General features: G+C 46.3%; 1 protein-coding gene across 1 annotated transcript in view; it reads left to right on the top strand.

Annotated features, from left to right (window-relative positions):
- CPN1 (carboxypeptidase N subunit 1) overlaps positions 1-25,198 on the top strand; it is a 91,109-nt gene that overhangs the window by 40,795 nt on the left and 25,116 nt on the right. The window contains exons 3-4 of the mRNA XM_038744035.1: positions 7,527-7,682; positions 12,613-12,795. Coding sequence (XP_038599963.1) covers positions 7,527-7,682; positions 12,613-12,795 — 339 coding nt within the window. The remainder of the gene's footprint in view (positions 1-7,526; positions 7,683-12,612; positions 12,796-25,198) is intronic.

Raw genomic sequence — 25,198 nt, 5'->3', positions numbered from 1 at the left:
ACAGTAAGCGCTCAATAAATATGATTGATTGATTGAATAAACACCACAGATTGATTGATTGATTGAAGACCTAGAGGCCATCTTGGCGGCAATGATGGCAGTGGCTGGGATGTCTCTTTCTCCCAGCTTCTGCCAGTGCTGTTCCACATCCTCCTGTAGACTGTAAGCTCATAATGGGTAGGGAATGTGTCTGTTATAGTTTTGTGTTGTACTCCCCCAATCACTTAGTACAGTGCCCCGCAAACAGTCAGTGTTCAATAAATATGGCCAATCAATTGACTGATTGCTGGGCTCCCGGAGTCTCCCTTCTTCGGGCAGCCCGGTCAGGTGTGGATCAGCACACAACAGAAGCGCATAGTCCTTCATTCATTCATTCAGTTGTATTTACTGAGCACTTACTGTGCGCAGAGCACTGTACTAAGCGTTTAGAAAGTACAATGCAGCAATAAAGAGAGTCAATCCCTGCGCACAACGGGCTTACATATGAAAGGAATAATAATAATAATAATGGCATTTATTAAGCGCTTACTATGTGTAAAGCACTGTTCTAAGCACTGGGGAGGTTATAAGGTGATCAGGTTGTCCCTCAGGGGGCTCACAGTCTTCATGCCCATCTTACAGTTGAGGTAACTGAGGCCCAGAGAAGTTAAGTGACTTGCCTAAAGTCACACAGCTGACAATCGGCGGAGCCGAGATTTGAACCCATGACCTCTGACTCCAGAGCCCGTATTCTTTCCACTGAGCCACGCTGGCCACTGTTGCTGCCAGTAAGCTCATCTTCTAGACTGTGAGCCCACTGTTGGGTAGGGACTGTCTCTATATGTTGCCAACTTGTACTTCCCAAGCGCTTAGTACAGTGCTCTGCACACAGTAAGCGCTCAATAAATACGATTGAATGAATGAATCCTCCAGACTAATCTCGTTGTGGGTAGGGAATGTGTCTGTTTATTGTTCTATTGTACTCTCTCAAGTGCTTAGTACAGTGCTCTGCACACATAAACTCTCAATAAATATGATTGAGTACCTCCAGCTTTCAGCCCCAGGGGCCGTGTTGGCTGGGATGGCCACAGTTTCTGTTCTTTGTTCATTCATTCAGTTGTATTTATTGAGCACTTACTGCATGCAGAGCACTGTACTAAGCACTTGGGAAGTACAAGTTGGCAACATATAGAGATGGTCCCTACCCAGATTCTCTCCCTGAAAGGAGATTATCTCAGGAGATGGCACATATTGTTGTCCTTTATATTTGACAATGAGGCCACTGGCATTGAGGGGGTAATGATGATAATAATAATATTAATAGTAATAATGGTATTTGCTAAGCACTTATTATGTGCCAGGCACTGTACTAAGCACTGGAGTAGATACAAGATAATTTGGTCAGACTCAGTCCCTGTTCCACACAGGGCTCTCGGCCTTAATCCCCATTTTACAAATGAGGTATCTGAAGCACAAAGAAGTTAAGTGACTTAGCCAAGGTCACACAGTGGACAAGTGGCAGAGGTGAGATTAGAACCCAGGTCCATCACTTCCAGTCCCGTCCTCTCTGCATTAGACTACCGCTGCTCCTCATCCTGCTCCCCAGGGGTCCCAGTGCCCCCAAGTCTGTCTCTCTACTCAATCAATCAGTCAATCAATCAATCGTATTTATTGAGTGCTTACTGTGTGCAGAGCACTGTACTAAGCGCTTGGGAAGTACAAGTTGGCAACATAATCCCATATCTGCCCCTGTCTTTGCATATTTTGCATGGGGAAGCCGCAGGGCCTAGTTGAAAGCACATGAGCCTGAGAGTCAAGAGGACCTGGGTTCTAATCGCAGGTCTGTGTGACCTCGAGCAAGTCATTTAGCTTATCCCTGGCACATTTCCTTCATCTGTAAAATGGGGATTAAATTCTACTCCCTCTTAGTTTGATTCTGAGCCCCAGGTAGGAAAGGGAGCATGTCCGACCCTATTATCTTGTAGCAATAGTATTTATTAAGTGCTTACTATGTGTAGAACGTTGTGCTAAGTGCTTAGAAAGATACCCAGTTGGGAATTAAACGTGATTCCTGTCCCTCAGGGGGCTCACTAAACACTTGTTTCTGCCCAAGTGTTTAATAGAGTGCTTGGCACATAGTAAGTGCTTAACAAGTTGGGTAGGGACTGTCTCTTTCCGTTGCCAACTTGTACTTCCCAAGCACTTAGTACAGTGATGATGGCATTTGTTAAATGATGATGGCATTGGTTAAACGCTTACTGTGTGCAAAGCACTGTTCTAAGCGCTGGGGAGGTTACAAGATGATCAGGTTGTCCCACAGGGGGCTCACAGTCTGAATCCCCATTTTGCAGATGAGGTAACTGAGGCCCAGAGAAGTGAAGCGATTTGCCCAAAGTCACCCAGCTGACAAGTGGCAGAGCCGGGATTCGAACCCATGACGTCTGACTCCCAAGCCCGGGCTCTTTCCACTGAGCCATGCTGCTTCTCTTAGCCATGCTGCTTCTCCTCTGCACACAGTAAGTGCTCAATAAAGAAGCAGCGTGGCTCAGTGGAAAGAGCCCAGGCTTTGGAGTCAGAGGTCATGGGTTCAAATGCCAACTCCGCCAATTGTCAGCTGTGTGACTTTGGGCAAGTCACTTCACTTCTCTGGGCCTCAGTTACCTCATCTGTAAAAATGGGGATTAAAGTTGTGAGCCTGCCGTGGGACAACCCGATCACCTTGTAACCTCCCCAGTGCTTAGAACAGTGCTTTGCACATAGTGAGCACTTAATAAATGTCGTTATTATTATTATTAATAATAATAATGAATGTGATTGAATGAATGAAAGAAATTATTATTATTGCTATTATTGCTATTGTTTTGTTATAATTGTACTACCCAATCCTGGGTCAAGATGAGTGATCAATCAATCAATCAATCAATCAGAAGTATTTATTGAGCACTTACGGTGTGCAGAACACTGTACTAAGCACTTGGGAGAGTCCAGTGCAGTATGGTCGGTCGATAGACACAATCCCTGCCCACAAGGAGGGAAGCAGCATGGCCTAGTAGATAGGAGCCCAGGACTGGGAGTCCGAAGGATCTGGGCTCTAATCCCAACACCGCCACATATCTTCTGTGTGACCTTGGGTGAGTCACTTCACTTCTCTGGTCCTCTGTTACCTCAGCCATGAAAGGGGGATTAAGATTGTGAGCCCCATGTGGGAGAGGGACTGTGTCCAACCCCATTTGCTTGTATCCACCCCAGCGCTTAGAATAGTGCCTGGCACATAGTAAGTACTTAACAAACGCCATAATTGTTATTATTATCATCATTATGGGGCTTCCATTGTAGATCCTGCTGAACAACCTGATCACCTTGTATAGAGAAGCAGCGTAGCTCAGTGGAAAAGAGCCCGGGCTTTGGAGTCAGAGGTCAATCAATTAATCAATCGTATTTATTGAGTGCATACTGTGTGCAGAGCACCGTACTAAGCTCTTGGGTAGTACAAGTTGGCAACATATAGAGACAGTCCCTACCCAACAGTGGGCTCACAGTCTAGAAGGGGGAGACAGAGAACAAAACCAAACATATTAACAAAGTAAAATAAATAGAATAGATATGTACAAGTAAAATGAATAAATAAATAGAGTAATAAATATGAACAAACATATATACATATATGAAGGTGCTGTGGGGAAGGGAAGGAGGTAAGATGGTGGGGATGGAGAGGGGAAGTAGGGGGAGAGGAAGGAGGGGGCTCAGTCTGGGAAGGCCTCCTGGAGGAGGTGAGCTCTCAGTAGGGCCTTGAAGGGAGGAAGAGAGCTAGCTTGGTGGATGTGGGGAGGGAGGGCATTCCAGGCCCGGGGGAGGACGTGGGCCGGGGGTCGATGGCGGGACAGGCGAGAGCGAGGTACGGTGAGGAGATCAGCGGTGGAGGAGCGGAGGGTGCGGGCTGGGCTGGAGAAGGAGAGAAGGGAGGTGAGGTAGGAGGGGGTGAGGGGATGGACAGCCTTGAAGCCCAGGGTGAGGATGATGCGCAGATTGATTGGTAGCCACTGGAGATTTTTGAGGAAGGAAGTGACATGCCCAGAGCGTTTCTGGACAAAGACAATCCGGGCAGAGGCGTGAAGTATGGATTGAAGTGGGGAGAGACACAAGGATGGGAGATCAGAGAGGAGGCTGATGCAGTAGTCCAGACGGGATAGGATGAGAGCTTGAACGAGGAGGGTAGCAGTTTGGATGGAAAGGAAAGGGAGGATCTTGGCAATGTTGCGGAGCTGAGACCGGCAGGTTTTGGTGACGGCTTGGATGTGAGGGGTGAACGAGAGAGCGGAGTCGAGGGTGACACCAAGATTGCGGGCTTGTGAGACGGGAAGGATGGTAGTGCCGTCAACAGTGATGGGAAAGTCAGGGTGAGGGCAGGGTTTGGGAGGGAAGACAAGGAGTTTAGTCTTGGACATGTTGAGTTTTAGGTGGCGGGCAGACATCCAGATGGAGATGTCCTGAAGGCAGAAGGAGATGCGAGCCTGGAGGGAGGGGGAGAGGGCAGGGGCAGAGATGTAGATCTGGGTGTCATCAGCGTAGAGATGATAGTTGAAGCCGTGGGAGCGAATGAGGTCACCAAGGGAGTGAGTGTAGATCGAGAACAGAAGGGGACCAAGCACTGAACCTTGGGGAACCCCCACAGTAAGGGGATGGGAGGGGGAGGAGGAGCCTGCAAAGGAGACTCAGAATGAACTGCTGGAGAGATAAGAGGAGAACCAGGAGAGGACAGAGTTTGTGAAGCCAAGCTTGGATAGCGTGTCGAGGAGAAGGGGGTGGTCCACAGTGTCGAAGGCAGCTGAGGGGTCGAGGAGGATTAGGACGGAGTAGAAACCATTGGATTTGGCAAGCAGGAGGTCATTGGTGACCTTTGAGAAGGCAGTTTCCGTGGAATGTAGGGGACGGAAGCCAGACTGGAGGGGGTCGAGGAGAGAGGTGGTGTTGAGGAATTCAAGGCAGCACATGTAGATGACTCGTTCAAGGACTTTGGAAAGGAATGGTAGGAGGGAGATGGGGCGATAACTAGAAGGTGAGGTGGGGTCAAGAGAGGGTTTTTTTAGGATGGGGGAGACATGGGCATGTTTGAAGGCAGAGGGGAAGGAACCAGTGGAGAGTGAGCGGTTGAAGATGGAGGTTAAGGAGGGGAGAAGGGATGGAGCGAGAGATTTCATGAGATGAGAGGGAATGGGGTCAGAAGCACAGGTGGCCGGAGTAGCACTTGAGAGGTGGGAGGAGAGCTCCTCTGAGGATACTGCTGGGAAGGATGGGAGAGTAGCAGACAGTGTTGAAAGCCGGGAGGTTGGAGAAGGGCGGGGGAGTGACTTTTGGGAGGTCGGACCTGATGGATTTAATTTTGTTAATGAAGTAGGAGGCCAGATCGTTGGGGGTGAGGGAAGGAGGAGGGGGAGGAACCGGGGGCCTGAGAAGGGAGTTGAATGTATGGAAGAGCTGACGGGGATGATGGGCATGGGTGTCAATAAGGTCATGGGTTCAAATCCCGACTCCGCCCATGGTCAGCTGTGTGACTTTGGGCAAGTCACTTCACTTCTCTGGGCCTCAGTTACCTCATCTGTAAAATGGGGATGAAGACTGTGAGCCCCACATGGGACAACCTGATCACCTTGTATCCCCCCCCGCCCCCGGCACTTAGAACAGTGCTTTGCACATAGTAAACACTTAACAAATACCAAAATAATAATAATAATAATAATAATTAATTATCATATTATTATTATTATTATTATTATTATTATTATTATCACCCCTAGTGCTTAGAACAGTGCATCGCCTGTATTGTACTGGACTCTCCCAAGTGCTTAGTACAGGGTTCTACATACAGTAAGTGCTCAATAAATACCTTTGATCGACTGATTGATTGATCACTCATCTTGGCCCAGGATTGGGTAGTACAATCATAACAAAACAATAGCAATAATAACAATAATAATAATTTCATTCATTCATTCAATCACATTTATTGAGCGCTTACTGTGTGCAGAGCACTATACTGAACGATTGTAGTAAGGGCTTAACGAATGCCATTATTATTTTTTTCTCCCCCTTCTAGACCGTGAGCCCATTGTTGGGTAGGGATAGGTTGCTGACTTGTACTTTCCAAGCGGTTAGTCCAGTGCTCTGCACACAGTAAGTGCTCAATAAATACGATTGAATGAATGAATGAATGAATGAATTGATGAATGAAGACCAACCAATGGTAGCTCCCACTTGACTAGGTGATTCTGATCCCAGTCATCATCATCATCATCAATCGTATTTATTGAGCACTTACTATGTGCAGAGCACTGGACTAAGCGCTTGGGAAGTACAAATTGGCAACATATAGAGACAGTCCCTACCCAACAGTGGGCTCACAGTCTAAAAGGGGGAGATAGAGAACAAAACCAAACGTACTAACAAAATAAAATAAATAGAATAGATATGTACAAATAAAATAAATAAATAGAGTAATAAATATGTACAAACATATGTACATATATACAGGTGCTGTGGGGAAGGGAAGGAGGTAAGATGGGGGGATGGAGAGGGGGACGAGGGGGAGAGGAAGGAAGGGGCTCAGTCTGGGAAGGCCTCCTGGAAGAGGTGAGCTCTCAGCAGGGCCTTGAAGGGAGGAAGAGAGCTAGCTTGGCGGATGGGCAGAGGGAGGGCATTCCAGGCCCGGGGGATGACGTGGGCCGGGGGTCGATGGCGGGACAGGCGAGAGCGAGGTACAGTGAGGAGATTAGCGGCAGAGGAGTGGAGGGTGCGGGCTGGGCTGGAGAAGGACAGAAGGGAGGTGCGGTAGGAGGGGGCGAGGTGTTGGACAGCTTTGAAGCCCAGGGTGAGGAGTTTCTGCCTGATGTGCAGATTGATTGGTAGCCACTGGAGATTTTTGAGGAGGGGAGTAATATGCCCAGAGCGTTTCTGGACAAAGATAATCCAGGCAGCAGCATGAAGTATGGATTGAAGTGGAGAGAGACACGAGGATGGGAGATCACAGAGAAGGCTGATGCAGTAGTCCAGACGGGATAGAATGAGAGCTTGAACGAGCAGGGTAGCGGTTGGGATGGAGAGGAAAGGGCGGATCTTGGCAATGTTGTGGAGCTGAGACCGGCAGGTTTTGGTGACGGCTTGGATGTGAGGGGTGAATGAGAGAGCGGAGTCGAGGATGACACCAAGGTTGCGGGCTTGTGAGACGGGAAGGATGGTAGTGCCGTCAACAGAGATGGGAAAGTCAGGGAGAGGGCAAGGTTTGGGAGGGAAGACAAGGAGTTCAGTCTTCGATATGTTGAGCTTTAGGTGGCGGGCAGACATCCAAATGGAGATGTCCTGAAGGCAGGAGGAGATGCGAGCCTGGAGAGAGGGGGAGAGAGCAGGGGCAGAGATGTAGATCTGTCATCAGAATGAAAGAGGATCTTTGTCCCTTGCCAACTTGTACTTCCCAAGAGCTTAGTACAGTGCTCTGCACACAGTAAGCGCTCAATAAATACGATTGATTGATTGATTGATTGATTCCTCCAAAGGGCCCAGATGCAAACGGGTACCTGACCGGCAGGAACAACGCCAACGGAGTGGACCTCAACCGCAACTTCCCCGACCTGAACAGCTACGTGTACTACAACCAGAAGCGCGGGGGACCCAACCACCACCTCCCGCTTCCCAGTAACTGGAAGAGCCAGGTACATCCAGCTCATCTCCAGACCCCAAGGATTGGGTGGGGAGATGGGAGGGACACCTCCAGCCCTGGGACAGCTGCTGCCCTCCCCCAGCCCCCTTCCCGCCACCCTCAGGGGGGCCAGCCGGCTGCTCCCTCCAGTCTGGCCTCCCATCCCGGAAACTGAACGAGTCTCAGCCCAGTGGTGAGAATCAATCAATCAAGTATTTAATTATTGAGCGCTTACTGTGTGCAGAGCACTGGACTATGGGCTTGGGAAGTACAAGTTGGCAACGCATAGAGCCGGGCCCTACCCAACAGTGGGCTCACAGTCTAGAAAGATGACGAGAAGATGATGTGAGAAGCAGTGTGGCTCAATGGAAAGGGCATGGGTTTGGGAGTCAGAGGTCATGGGTTCAAATCCCGGCTCCGCCAATTGTCAGCTGTGTGACTTCTAATAATAATGGTATTTATTAAGCGCTTACTATGTGCAAAGCACTGTTCTAAGCGCTGGGGAGGTTACAAGGTGATCAAGTTGTCCCACGGGGGGGCTCACAGTCTTAATCCCCATTTTCCAGATGAGGCAACTGAGGCACAGAGAAGTGAAGTGACTTGCCCAAAGTCACACAGTCAGACTTCTAGACTGTGAGCCCACTTTTGGGTAGGGACCGTCTCCATATAATAATAATAATAATAATAATAATAATAATAATGGCATTTGTTAAACACTTACTATGTGCAAAGCACTGTTCTAAGTGCTGGGGGGATACAATGGGATCAAGTTGTCCCACGTGGGGCTCACAGTCTTAATCCTCATTTTACAGATGAGGGAACTGAGGCTCAGAGAAGTTAAGTGACTTGCCCAAAGTCACACAGCTGACAATTGGCGGAGCCGGGATTTGAACCCATGACCTCTGACTCCAAAGCCCAGGCTCTTTCCACTGAGCCACGCTGCTTCTCTAGATGTTGCCAACTTGTCCTTCCCAAGCACTTAGTCCAGTGCTCTGCACACAGTAAGTGCTCAATAAATACAATTGAATGAATGAATGAATGAATGACTTCAGGCAAGTCACCTAACTTCTCTGGGCCTCAGTTCCCTCATCTGTAAAATGGGGATTAAGACTGTGAGCCCCACGTGGAACAACCTGATCACCTTGTATCCTCCCCAGCACTTAGAACAGTGCTTTGCACATAGTAAGCGCTTAACAAATGCCATCATTATGATGATGATGATGATGATGTGTTCCTGCAGACTTCCGGATCTGCCTCTACCTCTCAGCTTTTCCTTCCTGACTGTCCAGGGTAACCTCCTTAGCCTTCACACCCCTTGGAGGACTTAGGGAGGGGGGAGAGATAGGAGATGTATTAGTAGGAACAAGACCAGGATCCCCCAGCCCTTAGTACCTCCCTCTGGTGATGATGTAGACCACACCCTAGCCCCTCCTAATAATAATAATAATTATATAATTATATATAACATATCAATATATAATATATAGCTATCAATATATTATATACATATATAAATATATTATATATTTGGGTTCAATATAAATATTGAACCCTCCTAATAATAATAATAATTATATAATTATATATAATATATAAATATAAAATATATAGCTATCAATATATTATATGAATATATTATATATTTGGGTTCAATATAAAATATAAATATATTTGTATATTTATATTTTGTTTCTATATCCTATATAAATATTATATAATTATATAATACTAATTATTATTGTTATTATTATTATGGCATTTGTTAAGCACTTACTATGTACCAGGCACTGTACTATGCACAGGGTTAGGTACAAGGAAATCAGGTTGGACACAGTCCCTGTCCCACATGGGGCTCACATTCTTAATCCCCATTTACAGATGAGGTAACTGAAGCCCATTCATTCATTCATTCAGTCAGTCATATTTATTGAGTGCTTACTGTGTTCAGAGCACTGTACTAAGCTCTTGGGAAGTACAAGTTGGCAACATATATAGAGACGGTCCCTACCCAACAGTGGGCTCACAGTCTAGAAGGGAAGTGAAGTGACTTGCCCAAGGTCACACAGCAGACAAGTGGCGGAGCTGGGATTAGAACCCATGACCCTCTGACTCCCGGGCCCATTCCTTCAATGGTATTTATTGAGCGCTTACTGTGTGCAGAGCATTTTTATAATTATATGTATATAGCTATAATTCTCTTTATTCAAATGGACCGTCTCTATATGTTGCCAACTTGTACTTCCCAAGCACTTAGTACAGGGCTCTGCACACAGTAAGCGCTCAATAAATGCAGTTGATTGATTGATTGATTGGTATTGACGCCTGTCTCCTTGTTTTGTTTTGTTGTCTGTCTCCTCCCCTTTCTAGACTTTGAGCCCATTGTTGGGTAGGGACCGTCTCTATATGTTGCTGACTTGTACTTCCCAAGCGCTTAGTCCAGTGCTCTGCACACAGTAAGCGCTCAATAAATACGATTAAATGAAAATGAAATGAAATGCTCTAACCACTACGCCATGCTGCTTCTCCTCTGTGGCTAACATCCCCCACACCCATGCCCTCCCACCCCTCCCTCCATCAGCACCTCCCCTTCTATGTCCATTTACAAAACCCCATCCATCTTCCCCCTTGACTCATCCAGAGGATGTCTCTGTCTGCTGCTCCCTTAAGAAAATACTCTTCTCGCGGAATGGCCACTTCTTTCCAAGAAGAACAGAGCCCCAGCGCTTTACATGTCCTCCCTTTCCTCTCAGAACGCTTCCAGGCATTAAATCACTGTGCAGAGGGTAGAAATAACCCCCCTGCACATTTCATACCCTGTTCTTCCTGCATCAATCCCCTCCTCTCAGTTCTCATTATATCCGTCAGTCTGACAACTCTCCCCATCTTCCAAGCTCTATTAAAACAGCGTGGCTCTGTAGTACAGTGCTCTGCACACAGTAAGCGCTCAATAAATATGATTGAATGAATGAATGAATGCATGGGGCTCAGTTACCTCATCTGTAAATGGGGATTAAGAATGTGAGCCTCATGTGGGACAGGGACTGTGTCCAACCTGATATTCTTGTACTACCCCTGCGCATAGTACAGCGCATAGTACAGTGCCTGGCTTTGGAGTCAGACGTCATGGGTTCAAATCCCGGCTGCACCAACTGTCAGCTGTGTGACTTTGGGCAACTCACTTAACTTCTCTGGGCCTCAATTACCTCATCTGTAAAATGGGGATTGAAACTGTGAGCCCCCCCGTGGGACAACCTGATCACCTTGTAACCTCCCCAGCGCTTAGAACAGTGCTTTGCACATAGTAAGCACTTAACAAATACCATTATTATTATTATCTCCTCCAAAAAGCCTTCCTTGACTAAACAGTCATCATCAATCGTATTTACTGAGCGCTTACTGTGTGCAGAGCACTGTACTAAGCGCTTGGGAAGTACAAATTGGCAACATGTAGAGACAGTCCCTACCCAACAGTGGGCTCACAGTCTAAAAGGGGGAGACACAGAACAAAACCAAACATACTAAAAAAATAAAATAGATAGAATAGATAATAAAATAAATAGAATAGATAATAAAATAAATAGAATAGATCAGTCATCACTCCACCCTATTTCTCCTCCTTACTGCCTCACCTATGCACTTAGTTTCACCTCTTAGACAACTTTGTACTCACCCACTCCCAAAGCCCTAACATCCATATCCTTATGCTCGGTTGCTCTCCCTACCTGTAATAAATTTTAGCCTCTGTCTTCCCTGCCAGACTTTAAGATCCTTGAAGGGGGGGATCATGTCTTCCAAGTGTCTTAATAATAACTATCGTATTTGTGTCAGGCACTGTTTTAAGCATTGGGGTAGACACAAGCTAATCAGATTGGACATAGTCCCTGACCCACATAGGGCTCACGGTCTTCAATCAATCAATCAGTCGTATTTATTGAGCGCTTACTGTGTGCAGAGCACTGTACTAAGCGATTGGGAAGTACAAGTTGGCAACATATAATCCCCCTTTTCCAGATGAGGGAACTGAGGCCCAGAAAAGTGAAGTGACTTGCCCAAGGTCTCACAGTAGACAAGTGGCAGAGCTGAGCTTGGAACCCAGGTCCTTCTGACTCTCAGGACCAGGCTCTATCCACTAGGTAATAATAATAATAATAATAATGGCATTTATTAAGTGCTTACCAGGTACAAAGCACTGTTCTAAGCACTGGACATACTGCTTGTACTTTCCCAAGCATTCCCCCTCATCCCCCTCATCCCCCCTCTCCCCCCTCCCCCCTTCTCCCCCCTCGTCCCCCTCTCCATCCCCCCATCTTACCTCCTTCCCTTCCCCACAGCACCTGTATATATGTATATATGGTTGCACATATTTATTACTCTATTTATTTATTTATTTATTTATTTATTTATTTATTTATTTATTTATTTTACTTGTACATTTCTATCCTATTTATTTTATTTTGTTGGTATGTTTGGTTTTGTTCTCTGTCTCCCCCTTTTAGACTGTGAGCCCACTGTTGGGTAGGGACTGTCTCTATGTGTTGCCAATTTGTACTTCCCAAGCGCTTAGTACAGTGCTCTGCACATAGTAAGTGCTCAATAAATACAATTGATTGATTGATTGATTGTAGTGCACAATGTAAGTGGCTCGACAAATAATAATAATAATAATAATGGCATTTATTAAGCGCTTACTATGTGCAAAGCACTGTTCTAAGCGCTGGGGAAGTTACAAGGTGATCAGGTTGTCCCTCAGGGGGCTCACAGTCTTAATTCCCATTTTACAGACGAGGTAACTGAGGCACAGAGGAATTAAGTGACTTGCCCAAAGTCACACAGCTGACAACTGGCAGAGCCGGGATTTGAACCCATGACCTCTGACTCCCAAGCGCAGGCTCTTTCCACTGAGCCACGCTGCTTCTAGTCATTACTGGATTGCCTCCCCACAGGTGGAACCGGAGACCCAAGCGGTGATTCAGTGGATGAGAAGCTACAACTTTGTCCTGTCGGCAAACCTTCATGGAGGGGCTGTAGTAGCCAATTACCCGTATGATAAGTCCCACGAGCAACGGGTGCGGGGCTTCCGACGCACCGCAAACACGCCCACACCGGACGACGAGCTCTTCAGGAAGGTGAGCAGAGCAGGGCCAGGCCGGGCCCGGGACCCGGCGACTTCGGCCCGTCGGGAAGGTGGAACTCGCAATCTTAATCCACATTTTACAGATGAGGTAACTGAGGCACAGAAAAGTGAAGGCCACACAATAGACATGTGGCGGAGCCAGGATTAGAACCCAGGTTCTTCTGACTCCCAGGACTGTTCTCTAAGCTCTTCAAGGACAGGGATTGCAGCATTTACTTGACTTTTTCCTCTAGTGCTTAGTACAGTGCTGTGTAGGCGCTGCTGGAGTCGGGAGGACCTGGGTTCTAATCCCGGCTCCGCTGGGTGGCCTTAGACGAGTCACTTCTCCGGGCCTCAGTCACCACATCTGTAAAATGGGGATTAAGACTTCTGTGGGACAGGGAGGGTCTAACCTGATTAACTTGTGTCTGCCCCAGTGTCATGTTGCCAATTTGTACTTCAAATTGTACAAATTGTTCAATTGTAAGTGCTCAATAAATACGATTGATGATGATGATGATGTTATAACAGTGCTTGACACATAGTAGGTGCTTAATAAGTAATAATGGAGAAGCAGCGTGGCTCAGTGGAAGGAGCCTGGGCTTTGGAATTAGAGCTCGTGGGTTCAAATCCTGGCTCCTCCAATTGTCAGCTGTGTGACTTTGGGCAAGTCCACCTCTCTGTGCCTCAGTTACCTCATCTGGAAAATGGGGATGAAGATTGTGAGCCCCCCGTGGGACAACCTGATCACCTTGTAACCTCTCCAGCACTTAGAACAGTGCTTTGCACATAGTAAGCACTTCATAAATGCCATTATTGTTATTATTATTATTAAATACAGTTCTAAACGGTATCAAGACATTCATAACATTAGACATTAGAGAAGCAGCATGGTTCAGTGGAAAGAGCACGGGCTTTGGAGTCAGAGGTCATGGGTTCGAATCCCTGCTCCACCAATTGTCAGCTGTGTGACTTTGGGCAAGTCACTTAACTTCTCTGTGCCTCAGTTACCTCATCTGTAAAATGGGGATTAAGACTGTGAGCCCCACGTGGGACAACTTGATCACCTTGTAACCTCCCCAGCACTTAGAACAGTGCTTTGCACATAGTAAGCACTTCATAAATGTCATTATTATTATTACTTTAAATGCAGTTCTAAATGGTATCAAGACATTCATAACATGAGGATTTTCAAGAAGCATCCCCAAGGTGCTGCCAGAAACAAAGCAGTAGACAGGATGGACCACTGACATGATTCCATGTCTGAGCACGGGTCTCTTCTTCTTTACATATACCTGCATTTACCTGTCCCCCTCTTTTCTTAAGGTATTTTTAAGAGCCTACTTTTACTTCTAGACTGTAAACTCATTGTGCATAAGGACCATCTCTACCAACTCTGTCATACTGTACTGTCCCAAGTGCTTAGCACAGTTTTGTTGTCTGTCTCCCCCTTCTAGACTGTGAGCCCGTTGTTGGGTAGGGACCATCTTTATATGTTGCCGGCTTGTACTTCCCAAGCGCTTAGTACAGTCCACCGCACATAGTAAGTGCTCAATAAACATGATTGATTGAATGAATGAATGATCTGCCCGCAGTAAACTCTCAATAAATACGATTGATTGATTGCGCCAGGCACTGTCTAAGCACTGGGATAGATACAAGTTAATCCAGTTGGACACAGTCCCCTACATTCCTCCGAAACTACCCTCTCAAAGATCATCAGTGACCTCCTGCTTGCCAAATCCAACGGCTCCTACTCTATCCTAATCCTCCTCAACCTCTCAGCTGCCTTCGACACTGGAACTGCCTTCAACACTGTGGACCACCCCCTTCTCCTCGACATGCTATCCAACCTTGGCTTCACAGACTCCGTCCTCTACTGGTTCTCCTCTTATCTCTCCGGCAGTTCATTCTCAGTCTCCTTTGCGTGCTCCTCCTCCCCCTCCCATCCCCTTACTGTAGGGGATCCTCAAGGCTCAGTTCTTGGTCCCCTTCTGTTCTCTTTCTACACTCGCTCCCTTGGTGAACTCATTAGCTCCCACGGCTTCAACTATCATCTCTAGGCTGATGACACCCAGATCTACATCTCTGCCCCTGCTCTCTCCCCCTCTCTCCAGGCTCGCATCTCCTCCTGCCTTCAGGACGTCTCCGTCTGGATGTCTGCCCACCACCTAAAACTCAATATGTCCAAGAGTGAACTCATCTTCCCTCCCAAACCCTGCCCTCTCCCTGACTTTCCCATCACTGTTGTTGGCACTACCATCCTTCCCGTCTCACAAGCCCGCAACCTTGGTGTCATCCTCGACTCCACTCTCTCCTTCACCCCTCACATCCAATCCTTCACCAAAACCTGATGGTCTCACCTCCGCAACATCGCCAAGATCCGCCCTTTCCTCTCCATCCAAACTGCTACCCTGCTCGTTCAATCTCTCATCCTATCCCTAATGGATTACTGCATCAGCCTCCTCTCTGATCTCCCATCCTCCTTCAGGCTGCTGCCCGGATCATCTCTGTGCAGAAATGCTCTGGGCATGTTACTCCCCTCCTCAAAAATCTCCAGTGGTTACCAGTCAACCTACGCATCAGGCAAAAACTCCCACCTTCAAGGCTGTCCATCACCTCGCTCCCTCCTACCTCACCTCCCTTCTCTCCCTCTCCAGCCCAGCCCACACCCTCCGCTCCTCTGCCGCTTTCCTCCTCACTGTGCCTTGTTCTTGCCTGTCCCACCATCAACCCCTGGCCCATGTCCTCCCCCTGGCCTGGAACGCCCTCCCTCCCCACATCCACTAAACTAGCTCTCTTCCTTCCTTCAAAGCCCTACTGAGAGCTCACCTCCTCCAGGAGACCTTCCCAGACTGAGCCCCCTTTTTCCTCTCCTCCTCCCCATCCCCCCCGCCCTAACTCCTTCCCGTCCCCACAGCACCTGTATATATATTTGTACAGATTTATTACTCTATTTATTTTACTTGTACATATTTACTATTCTATTTATTTTGTCAATGATGTGCCTCTAGCTTTACCTCTATTTATTCTGATGACTTGACACCTTGACACCCCTTCCTTCCTCTCCCCCTCGCCCCCCTCTCCATCCCCCCATCTTACCTCCTTCCCTTCCCCACAGCACCTGTATATATGTATATATGGTTGTACATATTTATTACTCTATTTATTTATTTATTTATTTTACTTGTACATTTCTATCCTATTTATTTTATTTTGTTGGTATGTTTGGTTCTGTTCTCTGTCTCCCCCTTTTAGACTGTGAGCCCACTGTTGGGTAGGGACTGTCTCTATGTGTTGCCAATTTGTACTTCCCAAGCGCTTAGTACAGTGCTCTGCACATAGTAAGCGCTCAATAAATATGATTGATTGATTGATTGATTGATGACTTGACACCTGACCACATGTTTTGTTTTGTTGTCTGTCTCTCTCTTCTAGACTGTGAGTCCGTTGTTGGGTAGGAACTCTCTCTAAATGTTGCCAACTTATACTCTCCAAGCGCTTAGTACAGTTCTCTGCACACAGTAAGCGCTCAATAAATACAATTGAATGAATCAATGAACACAGTCTATTTCCCACATTCATTCATTTATTCATTCAATCATATTTATTGAGCACTTACCTTGTGCAAAACACTGTACTAAGTGCCTGGGAGAGCATACTGTAACAATAGACACAGTCCTTCCCACAGTGAGTTCATAGTCTGGATGGGGAGACAGACATTAATATAAACAAATAATAAATTAATTAATTAAATAAATTACAGATTAATAATAATAATGGTATTTGTTAAGCACTTAGTATGTGCCAAGCACTGATCTAAGCACTGGGGGAGATACAAGGTTATCAGTTTGTCCCAGGTGGGGCTCACAGTCTTAATCCCCATTTTGCAGACGAGGTAACTGAGGCACAGAGAAGTGAAGTGACTTGCCCAAAGTCACACAGCTGACAAGTGGCAGAGCTGGGATTAGAACACAGAATCTCTGACTCCCAAACCTGGGCTCTTTCCATTAAACCACACTGCTTCTCTCTGTCTACATATATATATATATATATATATATGTATAGAGAAGCAGCATGGCTCAGTGGAAAAGGGCACGGGCTTTGGAGTCAGAGGTCATGGGTTCAAATCCTGACCCCACCACTTGTCAGCTGTGTGACTTTGGGCAAGTCACTTAAATTATCTGGGCCTCAGTTCCCTCATTTGTAAAACGGGGATTAAGACTGTGAGCTCCCTGTGGGACAACCTGATCAACTTGTAACCTCCCCAGCGCTTAGAACAGTGTTTGCACACAGTAAGCACTTAATAAATGCCATCATTATTATTATTTATATATAATATAAATATTATATATATACAGAGATATATGCATATGTGCTGTGGGGATGGGATGGGAGGGAGGATGAATGAAGGAACGAGTAAGAGCGATGCCGAAGGGAATGGGAGAAGAGGAAGGGAGGGTTTAGGAAAGGTTTCTTGGAGGAGATGTGCCTTCAATAGGGTTTTGAAGTATGGGAGAGCTATCATCTGTCTGATATGAGGAGGAAGAGCCCCACATCAATCAATCAATCAATCAAATTTATTGAGCGCTTACTGTGTGCAGAGCACTGTACTAAGTGCTTGGGAAGTACAAGTTGGCAACATATAGAGATGGTCCCTACCCAACAGTGAGCTCACAGTCTAGAAGGGGGAGACAGAGAACAAAACCAAACATATTAACAAAATAAAATAAATTGAATAGATATGTACAAGTAAAATAAATAAATAGAGTAAAAAATATGTACAAACATATATACATATATACAGGTGCTGTGGGGAAGGGAAGGAGGTAAGACGGGGGGCATGGAGAAGGGGACGAGGGGGAGAGGAAGGAGGGGGCTCAGTCTGGGAAGGCCTCCTGGAGGAGGTGAGCTCTCAGTAGGGCCTTGAAGGGAGGAAGAGAGCTAGGTTGGCGGATGGGCAGAGGGAGGGCATTCCAGGCCAGGGGGAGGACATGGGCCGGGGGTCGACGGCGGGACAGGTTAGAACGAGGCACGGTGAGGAGATTAGCGGCTGAGGAGCGGAGGGTGCGGGCTGGGCTGGAGAAGGAGAGAAGGGAGGTGAGGTAGGAGGGGGCGAGGTGAGAAAACTAAGGCATAGAGAAGTTAAGTGACTTGTCCAAGTTCTTACAGGAAGCAAGTGATGGATCTGGGATTAGAACCCAAGTCTGCTGAGTCCCAGGCCCGTGCTCTCTCCACTTGGCCACACTACTTCCCACACTGTCCCTCTGCTCTCTCTGCCTCATTCTCTTTTTGGGCCCCTTCTATTTCCATTTCTCATTGCCCTTTTTTTGACCACATGTTGGTTCCCTCATTTCCCTGCTACAGAAATCCCATTTTTTCCCCTGGATCCTTCTCCCCTTTACTGTGTTGCTTCCTTTCCCTGCATTTTCTATCTTTGGTTCCCCTTTCTCTCTCTCTCTCTCTATCTCTTCCTGACATTTTGAGTTTTTTTTCCTTTTTTCCTTTTTCAGCTATTCTCTGTCACATGCTCTCTCTTTTCATTTATTTGTTCATTCAATCGTATTTATTGAGAACTAACTGTGTAATAATAATAATGGCATTTATTACTAAGCACTTACTATGTGCAGAGCACTGTTCTAAGCGCTGGGGAGGTTACAAGGTGATGAGGTTGTCCCACGTGGGGCTCACAGTCTTAATCCCCCTTTTACAGATGAGGTAACTGAGGCCCAGAGAAGTGAAGTGACTTGCCCAAAGTCACACAGCTGACAGCGGAGATTTGAACCCATGACCTCTGACTCCAAAGCCCGTGCTCTTTCCACTGAGCCACGCTGCTTGTAGAGCACTGTACTAAGCGCTTGGGAAGTACAAGTCAGCAACATACAGAGACGGTCCCTCCCCAACAAATAAGAATAATAATAATTGTGGTATTTATTACGTGCTTACTGTGTGCTAAGCACTGTTTTAAGCACTGGGGTAGATAAAGTATAATCATATGGGACACACCTGGGGCTCACAGTTTGACGAGGAGGGAGAACAGGTATTTCTCCCACCCACCTATTTTAAAGATGAGGAAATTGAGAGCCAGAAAAGGTAGGAGAATTGCCTCAGCAGGCAGGTGACGGATCTGGGATAAGAACCCAGGTCTCCCGACTCTGTGAGGGGAACTCTGCTTCTAGAGGGTGGAGCTTCTTTATCACGTCAACTAATGGGAGACTGGTTGATAGCAGCTGTTGGGAATTGTTAGTTAGGGAATCCCCTAAGCCTTTTCTAAATAGAATTCTGCAACATCAGGTGGTGAGAGACAACTAGGAAGCTTAAGTTCTTAATGAAAATTCCCTTGCGCTGGTCCAAGTTCAAGTTCACTTGCTCTGTTTCTATTGCTACTGAAACTTTTCACCCTCTAGGGTAGGATATTCTAATTGCAACATCTTATTCTATCTTCCTAAAAACATTTGCCCAGTGCCCTGATCCTCCTAACGACCTCGGGCTTAGTGAACAGGGTTTGCTTTGGCCACAACTTGCTCCTCCCACACATTCCTGGAATTCACAGGACTCTTGCCATTATGACCTCCCCGCTCTTCCTGGGGAAGGTAGTGGCCTCTCCTCGCCTTTTGGGGAACCTAATTAATCAATCGTATTTATTGAGCGCTTACTGTGTGCAGAGCACTGTACTAAGCGCTTGGGAAGTACAAGTTGGCAACATATAGAGACAGTCCCTACCCAACAGTGGGCTCACAGTCTAACCTAATCAATCAATCGTATTTATTGGTTCCCCTCCCCTGTGCCTCCTCCCTAAGAGCACTGTACTAAGAGCTAGGGAGAGTGAAATATAACTATGTGTTGAGCACTTTTCTAAACACTGGGGTATTCATTTATTCATTCATTCAATCGCATTTGTTGAGCACTTACTGTGTGCAGAGCACTGTACTAGGTGCTTGGGAAGTACAATTCAGCAACAAATAGAGATGATCCGCCAAGCTAGCGCTCTTCCTCCCTTCAAGGCCCTGCTGAGAGCTCACCTCCTCCAGGAGGCCTTCCCAGACTGAGCCCCTTCCTTCCTCTCCCCCTCGTCCCCCTCTCCATCCCCCCATCTTACCTCCCTCCCTTCCCCACAGCACCTGTATATATGTATATATGTTTGTACATATTTTTTTACTCTATTTATTTAATTTATTTGTACGTATCTATTCTATTTATTTTATTTTGTTAGTATGTTTGGTCTCTGTCTCCCCCTTTTAGACTGTGAGCCCACTGTTGGGTAGGGACTATCTCTATATGTTGCCAATTTGTACTTCCCAAGCGCTTAGTACAGTGCTCTGCACATAGTAAGCGCTCAATAAATACGATTGATGATGATGATGATGATCCCTACCCAACATTCATTCATTCAATCGTATTTATTGAGCACTTACTGTGTGCAGAGCACTGTAGTAAGCACTTGGGAAGTACAAGTTTGCAACATATAGAGACAGTCCCTACCCAACAGCGGGCTTACAGTCTAGAAGGGGGAGAGATACAAGGTTATCAGGTTGTCCCACGTGGTGCTCACCCTCTTAATCCCCATTTTACAAATGAGGCAACTGAGGCACCGAGAAGTGAAGTGACTTGCCAAAAGTCACGTAGCTAACAAGCAGCGGAACCAGGATTAGAATCCACAACCTCTGAATCCCAAGCCCGTGTTCTTTCCACTAAGCCACACTGCAGCATGGCCTAGTAACAAGAAGAGTGGGGATGAAGACTGTGAACCCCATGGGGGGCAACCTGATGACCTTGTATCCACCTCACCGCTCAGAACAGTGCTTGGCACATAGTAAGCACTTAATAAATACTGTCATTATTGTAAAACACTGTAACAAACACGTTCCCTTCCCACAACGAGTTTACAGTCTAGAGGACTGTCAGAGCCTGGTTCAAAACCCAGGTTGTCTGACTCCCAAGCCTGTGATCTTCCATCGTCATCAATCGTATTTATTGAGCGCTTACTATGTGCAGAGCACCGTTCTAAGCGCTTGGGAAGTACAAATTGGCAACATATAGAGACAGTCCCTACCCAACAGTGGGCTCACAGTCTAAAAGGACTTCCTGTAGGGCTAGTTCATTCATCTTATTTCCTATGCATACAGCCCCATTGAGAACAACACTCCCCTTACTGTTTTCTTCCTTACTCTGAGGCCACAAGCCTTTAAAAACCACCGGTTCCCATTCCGACTTCCAGAAATCACTGATCAGTAAATACGATTGAATGAATGTGTTAACGATGTTTATAGTTCTGTAATTCTATTTATTCTGATGGTATTGATGCCTGTCTACTTTTTGTTTTGTTGTCTGCCTCCCCCTTCTAGACTGTGAGCCCGTTGTTGGGAAGGGATTGTCTCTATCTGTTGCCGAATTGTACTTTCCAAACGCTTAGTACAGTGCTCTGCACACAGTAAGTGCTCAATAAATACGATTGAATGAATGAATGAATGATACCCTCCCCTGTGCCTGCTGAGAGAAGAAGCGTGGTATAGTATACGGAACACAGGGCTGGGAGTCAGAAGGACGTGGGTTCTAATCCTGGCTCTGCCACTTGTCTTCTGTGTGACTTTGGGCAAGCGATTTCACTTCTCTGGGCCTCAATTACTTCATCTGTAAAATGGGATTCCCCTCTCAGAATGGCACCTGGAGAGTTTCCAGTACTTTACCAGACTCAGCTACAGGAGGGAGAGTCAAGCAGAAGCCTACCCATTCCACTCCTAGCTTGGGCATCATCATCATCATCAATCGTATTTATTGAGCGCTTACTATGTGCAGAGCACTGTACTAAGCACTTGGGAAGTACAAATTGGCAACATATAGAGACAGTCCCTACCCAACAGTGGGCTCGCGAGTGGAAGGTAATCTGCTCCAAATCAAAACTCACCCGTGCTGAGCAGCAGCAGCACGGGAGAGAGTCGAGGGTGGAGACTCGAGTTTGCTGCCCGGAAGGAGGTAATGGTAAACAATTTTCATATTTTTTACCAAGAAAACTCTATGGATCCACTACCGGAACGATTGCAGATGGAGGTGGGGCGTTCTGGGAGAGATGCGTCCATGGAGTTGCTATGGGTCAGAGATGACTCGAGACAAAATAAAACAAGACAAGAAAATGAGGATTAAGACTGTAAACCCCATGTGGGATAATAACAATAATGGAATTTAAGCACTTACTATGTACCAGACACTGTACTAAGCACAAGCACTGGGGTAAAAATAAGCAAATCCAGTGGAACATGGACGTGGCTCAGTGGAAAGAGCACGGGCTTTGGAGTCAGAGGTCATGGGTGCAAATCCTGCCTCTGCCACTTAGCTGTGTGACTTTGGGCAAGTCACTTCATTTCTCTGGGCCTCAGTTCCCTCATCTGTAAAATGGGGGTGAAGACTGTGAGCCCCCTGTGGGACAACCTGATCACCTTGTAATAATAATAATAATAATAATAATAATAATAATAATAATAATAATAATGGCATTTGTTAAGCACTTACTATGTGCAAAGCACTGTTCTAAGCGCTTGGGAGGGGGGATACAAGGTGATCAGGTTGTCCCGCATGGGGCTCACAGTCATAATCCCCATTTTACAGATGAGGTAACTGAGGCTCAGAGAAGTTAAGTGACTTGCCCGAGGTCACACAGCAGACATGTGGCGGAGCTGGGATTTGAACCCATGACCTCTGACTCCAAAGCCCGGGCTCTTTCCACTGAGCCACGCTGCTTCTCCCCAGGGCTTAGAACAGTGCTTTGCACATAGTAAGCGCTTAATAAAATGCCATTACTATTATTACTATTATCTAACCTGATTAGCTTGTGTCTACCCCAGTGCTCAGTACAGTGTCTAATATTCATTCATTCATTCAGTCGCATTTATTGAGTGCTTACTGTGTGCAGAGCACTGTACTAAGCGCTTGGGAAGTCCAAGTTGGCAACATATAGAGACGGGCCTTACCCAACAGCGGGCTCACAGCCTAGAAGAGTAAGTGCTTAACAAATAGCATGAAAACATTCCAGGCAACGCTCTGCTGATCCTATATTGTTACTTATGATAATGATGCCCTAAGGATCAGGCTCTTTGTGAAGTTCACAGAATGCAAAGATCTCTGACCCCTTTCAGTGCTCCAGAGCTGTGATGGACAGGGGCTGGGCATTTAGGAATTGAAACTGCAACTTGAAATGCGTCCAGGGTCAAATCCATCCCAGACAGGAGGCAGACCAGCTGAAACCTGGACTATCTAATATAAAACCAGATAAACAGCCCCACTGAACCCCACCAGCTGATTGAATAATTCTAATACTAATAATGGTAGTTTTTTCAGCGCTTACTATGTGCCAGGCACTGTACTGAGCCCTGGGGTAGATATAAGATAATCACGTTGGACACAGTCCATGTCCCACCTGGGGCTCCCAGTCCTAACCCCCATTTTACAGATGAGGTAACTGAGGCCCAGAGAAGTCAAGTGACTGGTCTAAGGTCACACAGCAGAGCAGGGATTAGAACCCAAGTCCTCCAACTCGCAGGCCCATGCTCTTTCCACTAGACCATGCGGCTTCTCTGATTTTGTTTGCCCCCTCACTGGGCCTCCATAGGACTTTTCATTCAGTAGAATTTACTGAGCGCTTACTGTGTGCAGAGCACTGTTATAAACAGGGTTTTTGAGAGTACAATATAAGAATAAACAGATACATTCCCTGCCCACAACAAGCTTACAATCTAGAGACTGGAGTGTGTATATAGCTATAATTCTATTTATTCTGACGGTATTGACACCTGTCTACTTGTTTTGTTGTCTGTCTCCCCCTTCTAGACTGTGAGCCCGTTGTTGGGTAGGAACTGTCTCTATATGCTGCCGATGTTTAATAATAATGATAATAATGGCATTTGTTAAGTGCTTACTCTGTGCAAAGCACTGTTCTAAGCGCTGGGGGGATACAAGGTGATCAGGTTGTCCCATGCGGGGCTCACAGTCATCATCCCCATTTTACAGATGAGGGAACTGAGGCTCTGAGAAGTTAAGCGACTTGCCCAAGGTCACACAGCAGACACGTGGCGGAGCCGGGATTCGAACCCACGACCTCTGACTGCAAAGCCCGTGCTTTTTCCGCTGAGCCACGCTGCTTCTCCCAAGCGCTTAGTACAGTGCTCTACACACAATAAGTGCTCAAAAAATACAATTGAATGAATGAATGAATGGACTGTACGGACAGTAGATGGTAGACTTTAGACTATAAGCTTGTTGTAAGCAGGGAGTGTGTTAGTTATAGTGTTCATTCATTCATTCAATCGTATTTATTGTGCGCAGAGCACTGTATTAAGCGCTTGGAAAGTACAATACAAGAATAAACAGTGGCATTCCACGTTCCTTGCCCACAACGAGCTCACATTGTGTTGTATGCTCCCAAATGCTTAGTACTCTACCCACAGTGCTCAATAAATACAATTGACTGACTGACTAAAGGAGCATCTGACTGTCCAGGGACGAGGAGGTGAATTCTAACTCCCGGCAGTTCTCACCTGGGAGTTGACGTGAAGGGCTCTAAATAATAATGATGGAATTTATTAAGCGCTTACTATGTGCAAAGCACCGTTCTAAGCGCTGAGCACCGCTCTAAACTTCCTGCTGCCCTGGGACTCCGTTCCCTAAGGCACACAGGCACCCCAGACTCTGCCAGCCCCAGAGACCCTGCTCCTTTCTTGCTTCATTCCCTACCTCCACTAGATAATTCATTCATTCAATCGTATTTATTGAGCGCTTACTGTGTGCAGAGCACTGTGCTAAGCACTTGGGAAGTACAAGTTGACAAGTAGATAATATAATTAGTATTATTATAGTCTTTGTTAAGCCCTATGTGTCAAGCCCTGTTCTTAAGCGCTGTGGTAGATACAAATGAATTCATTCATTCATTCATTCATTCATTCATTCATTCATTCATTCAATTGTATTTATTGAGCGCTTACTGTGTGCAGAGCATTGTACTAAGCGCTTGGGAAGTCCAAATTGGCAACATATAGAGACGGTCCCTACCCAACAGCGGGCTCACAGTCTAGAAGGGGGAGAAAATGAATGAAGTTTCTGTCCCAAGTGGGGCTCACGGTCTAAATAAGAGGAAGAATAGATATTGAAATTTCACTTTACAGGTGAGGAAACAGGTCCAGAGAGGTTAATAATAATAATAATAATAATAATAATAATAATAATAATAATAATAATGGTATTTGTTGAGCGCTTACTATGTGCAAAGCACTGTTCTAAGCGCTGGGGAGGTTACAAGGTGATTAGGCTGTCCCACAGGGGCTCACAGTTTTAATCCCCATTTTACAGATGAGGTAACTGAGGCCCAGAGAAGTGAAGTGACTTGCCCAAAGTCACACAGCTGACAGTTGACGGAGCCGGGATTTGAA

Source organism: Tachyglossus aculeatus, chromosome 3 (assembly GCF_015852505.1).
Source record: "Tachyglossus aculeatus isolate mTacAcu1 chromosome 3, mTacAcu1.pri, whole genome shotgun sequence".
Taxonomy (NCBI): Eukaryota; Metazoa; Chordata; class Mammalia; order Monotremata; family Tachyglossidae; genus Tachyglossus; species Tachyglossus aculeatus.
Note: the sequence above shows the minus strand (reverse complement) of the source record. Positions and strands in the feature narration are given on the sequence as shown.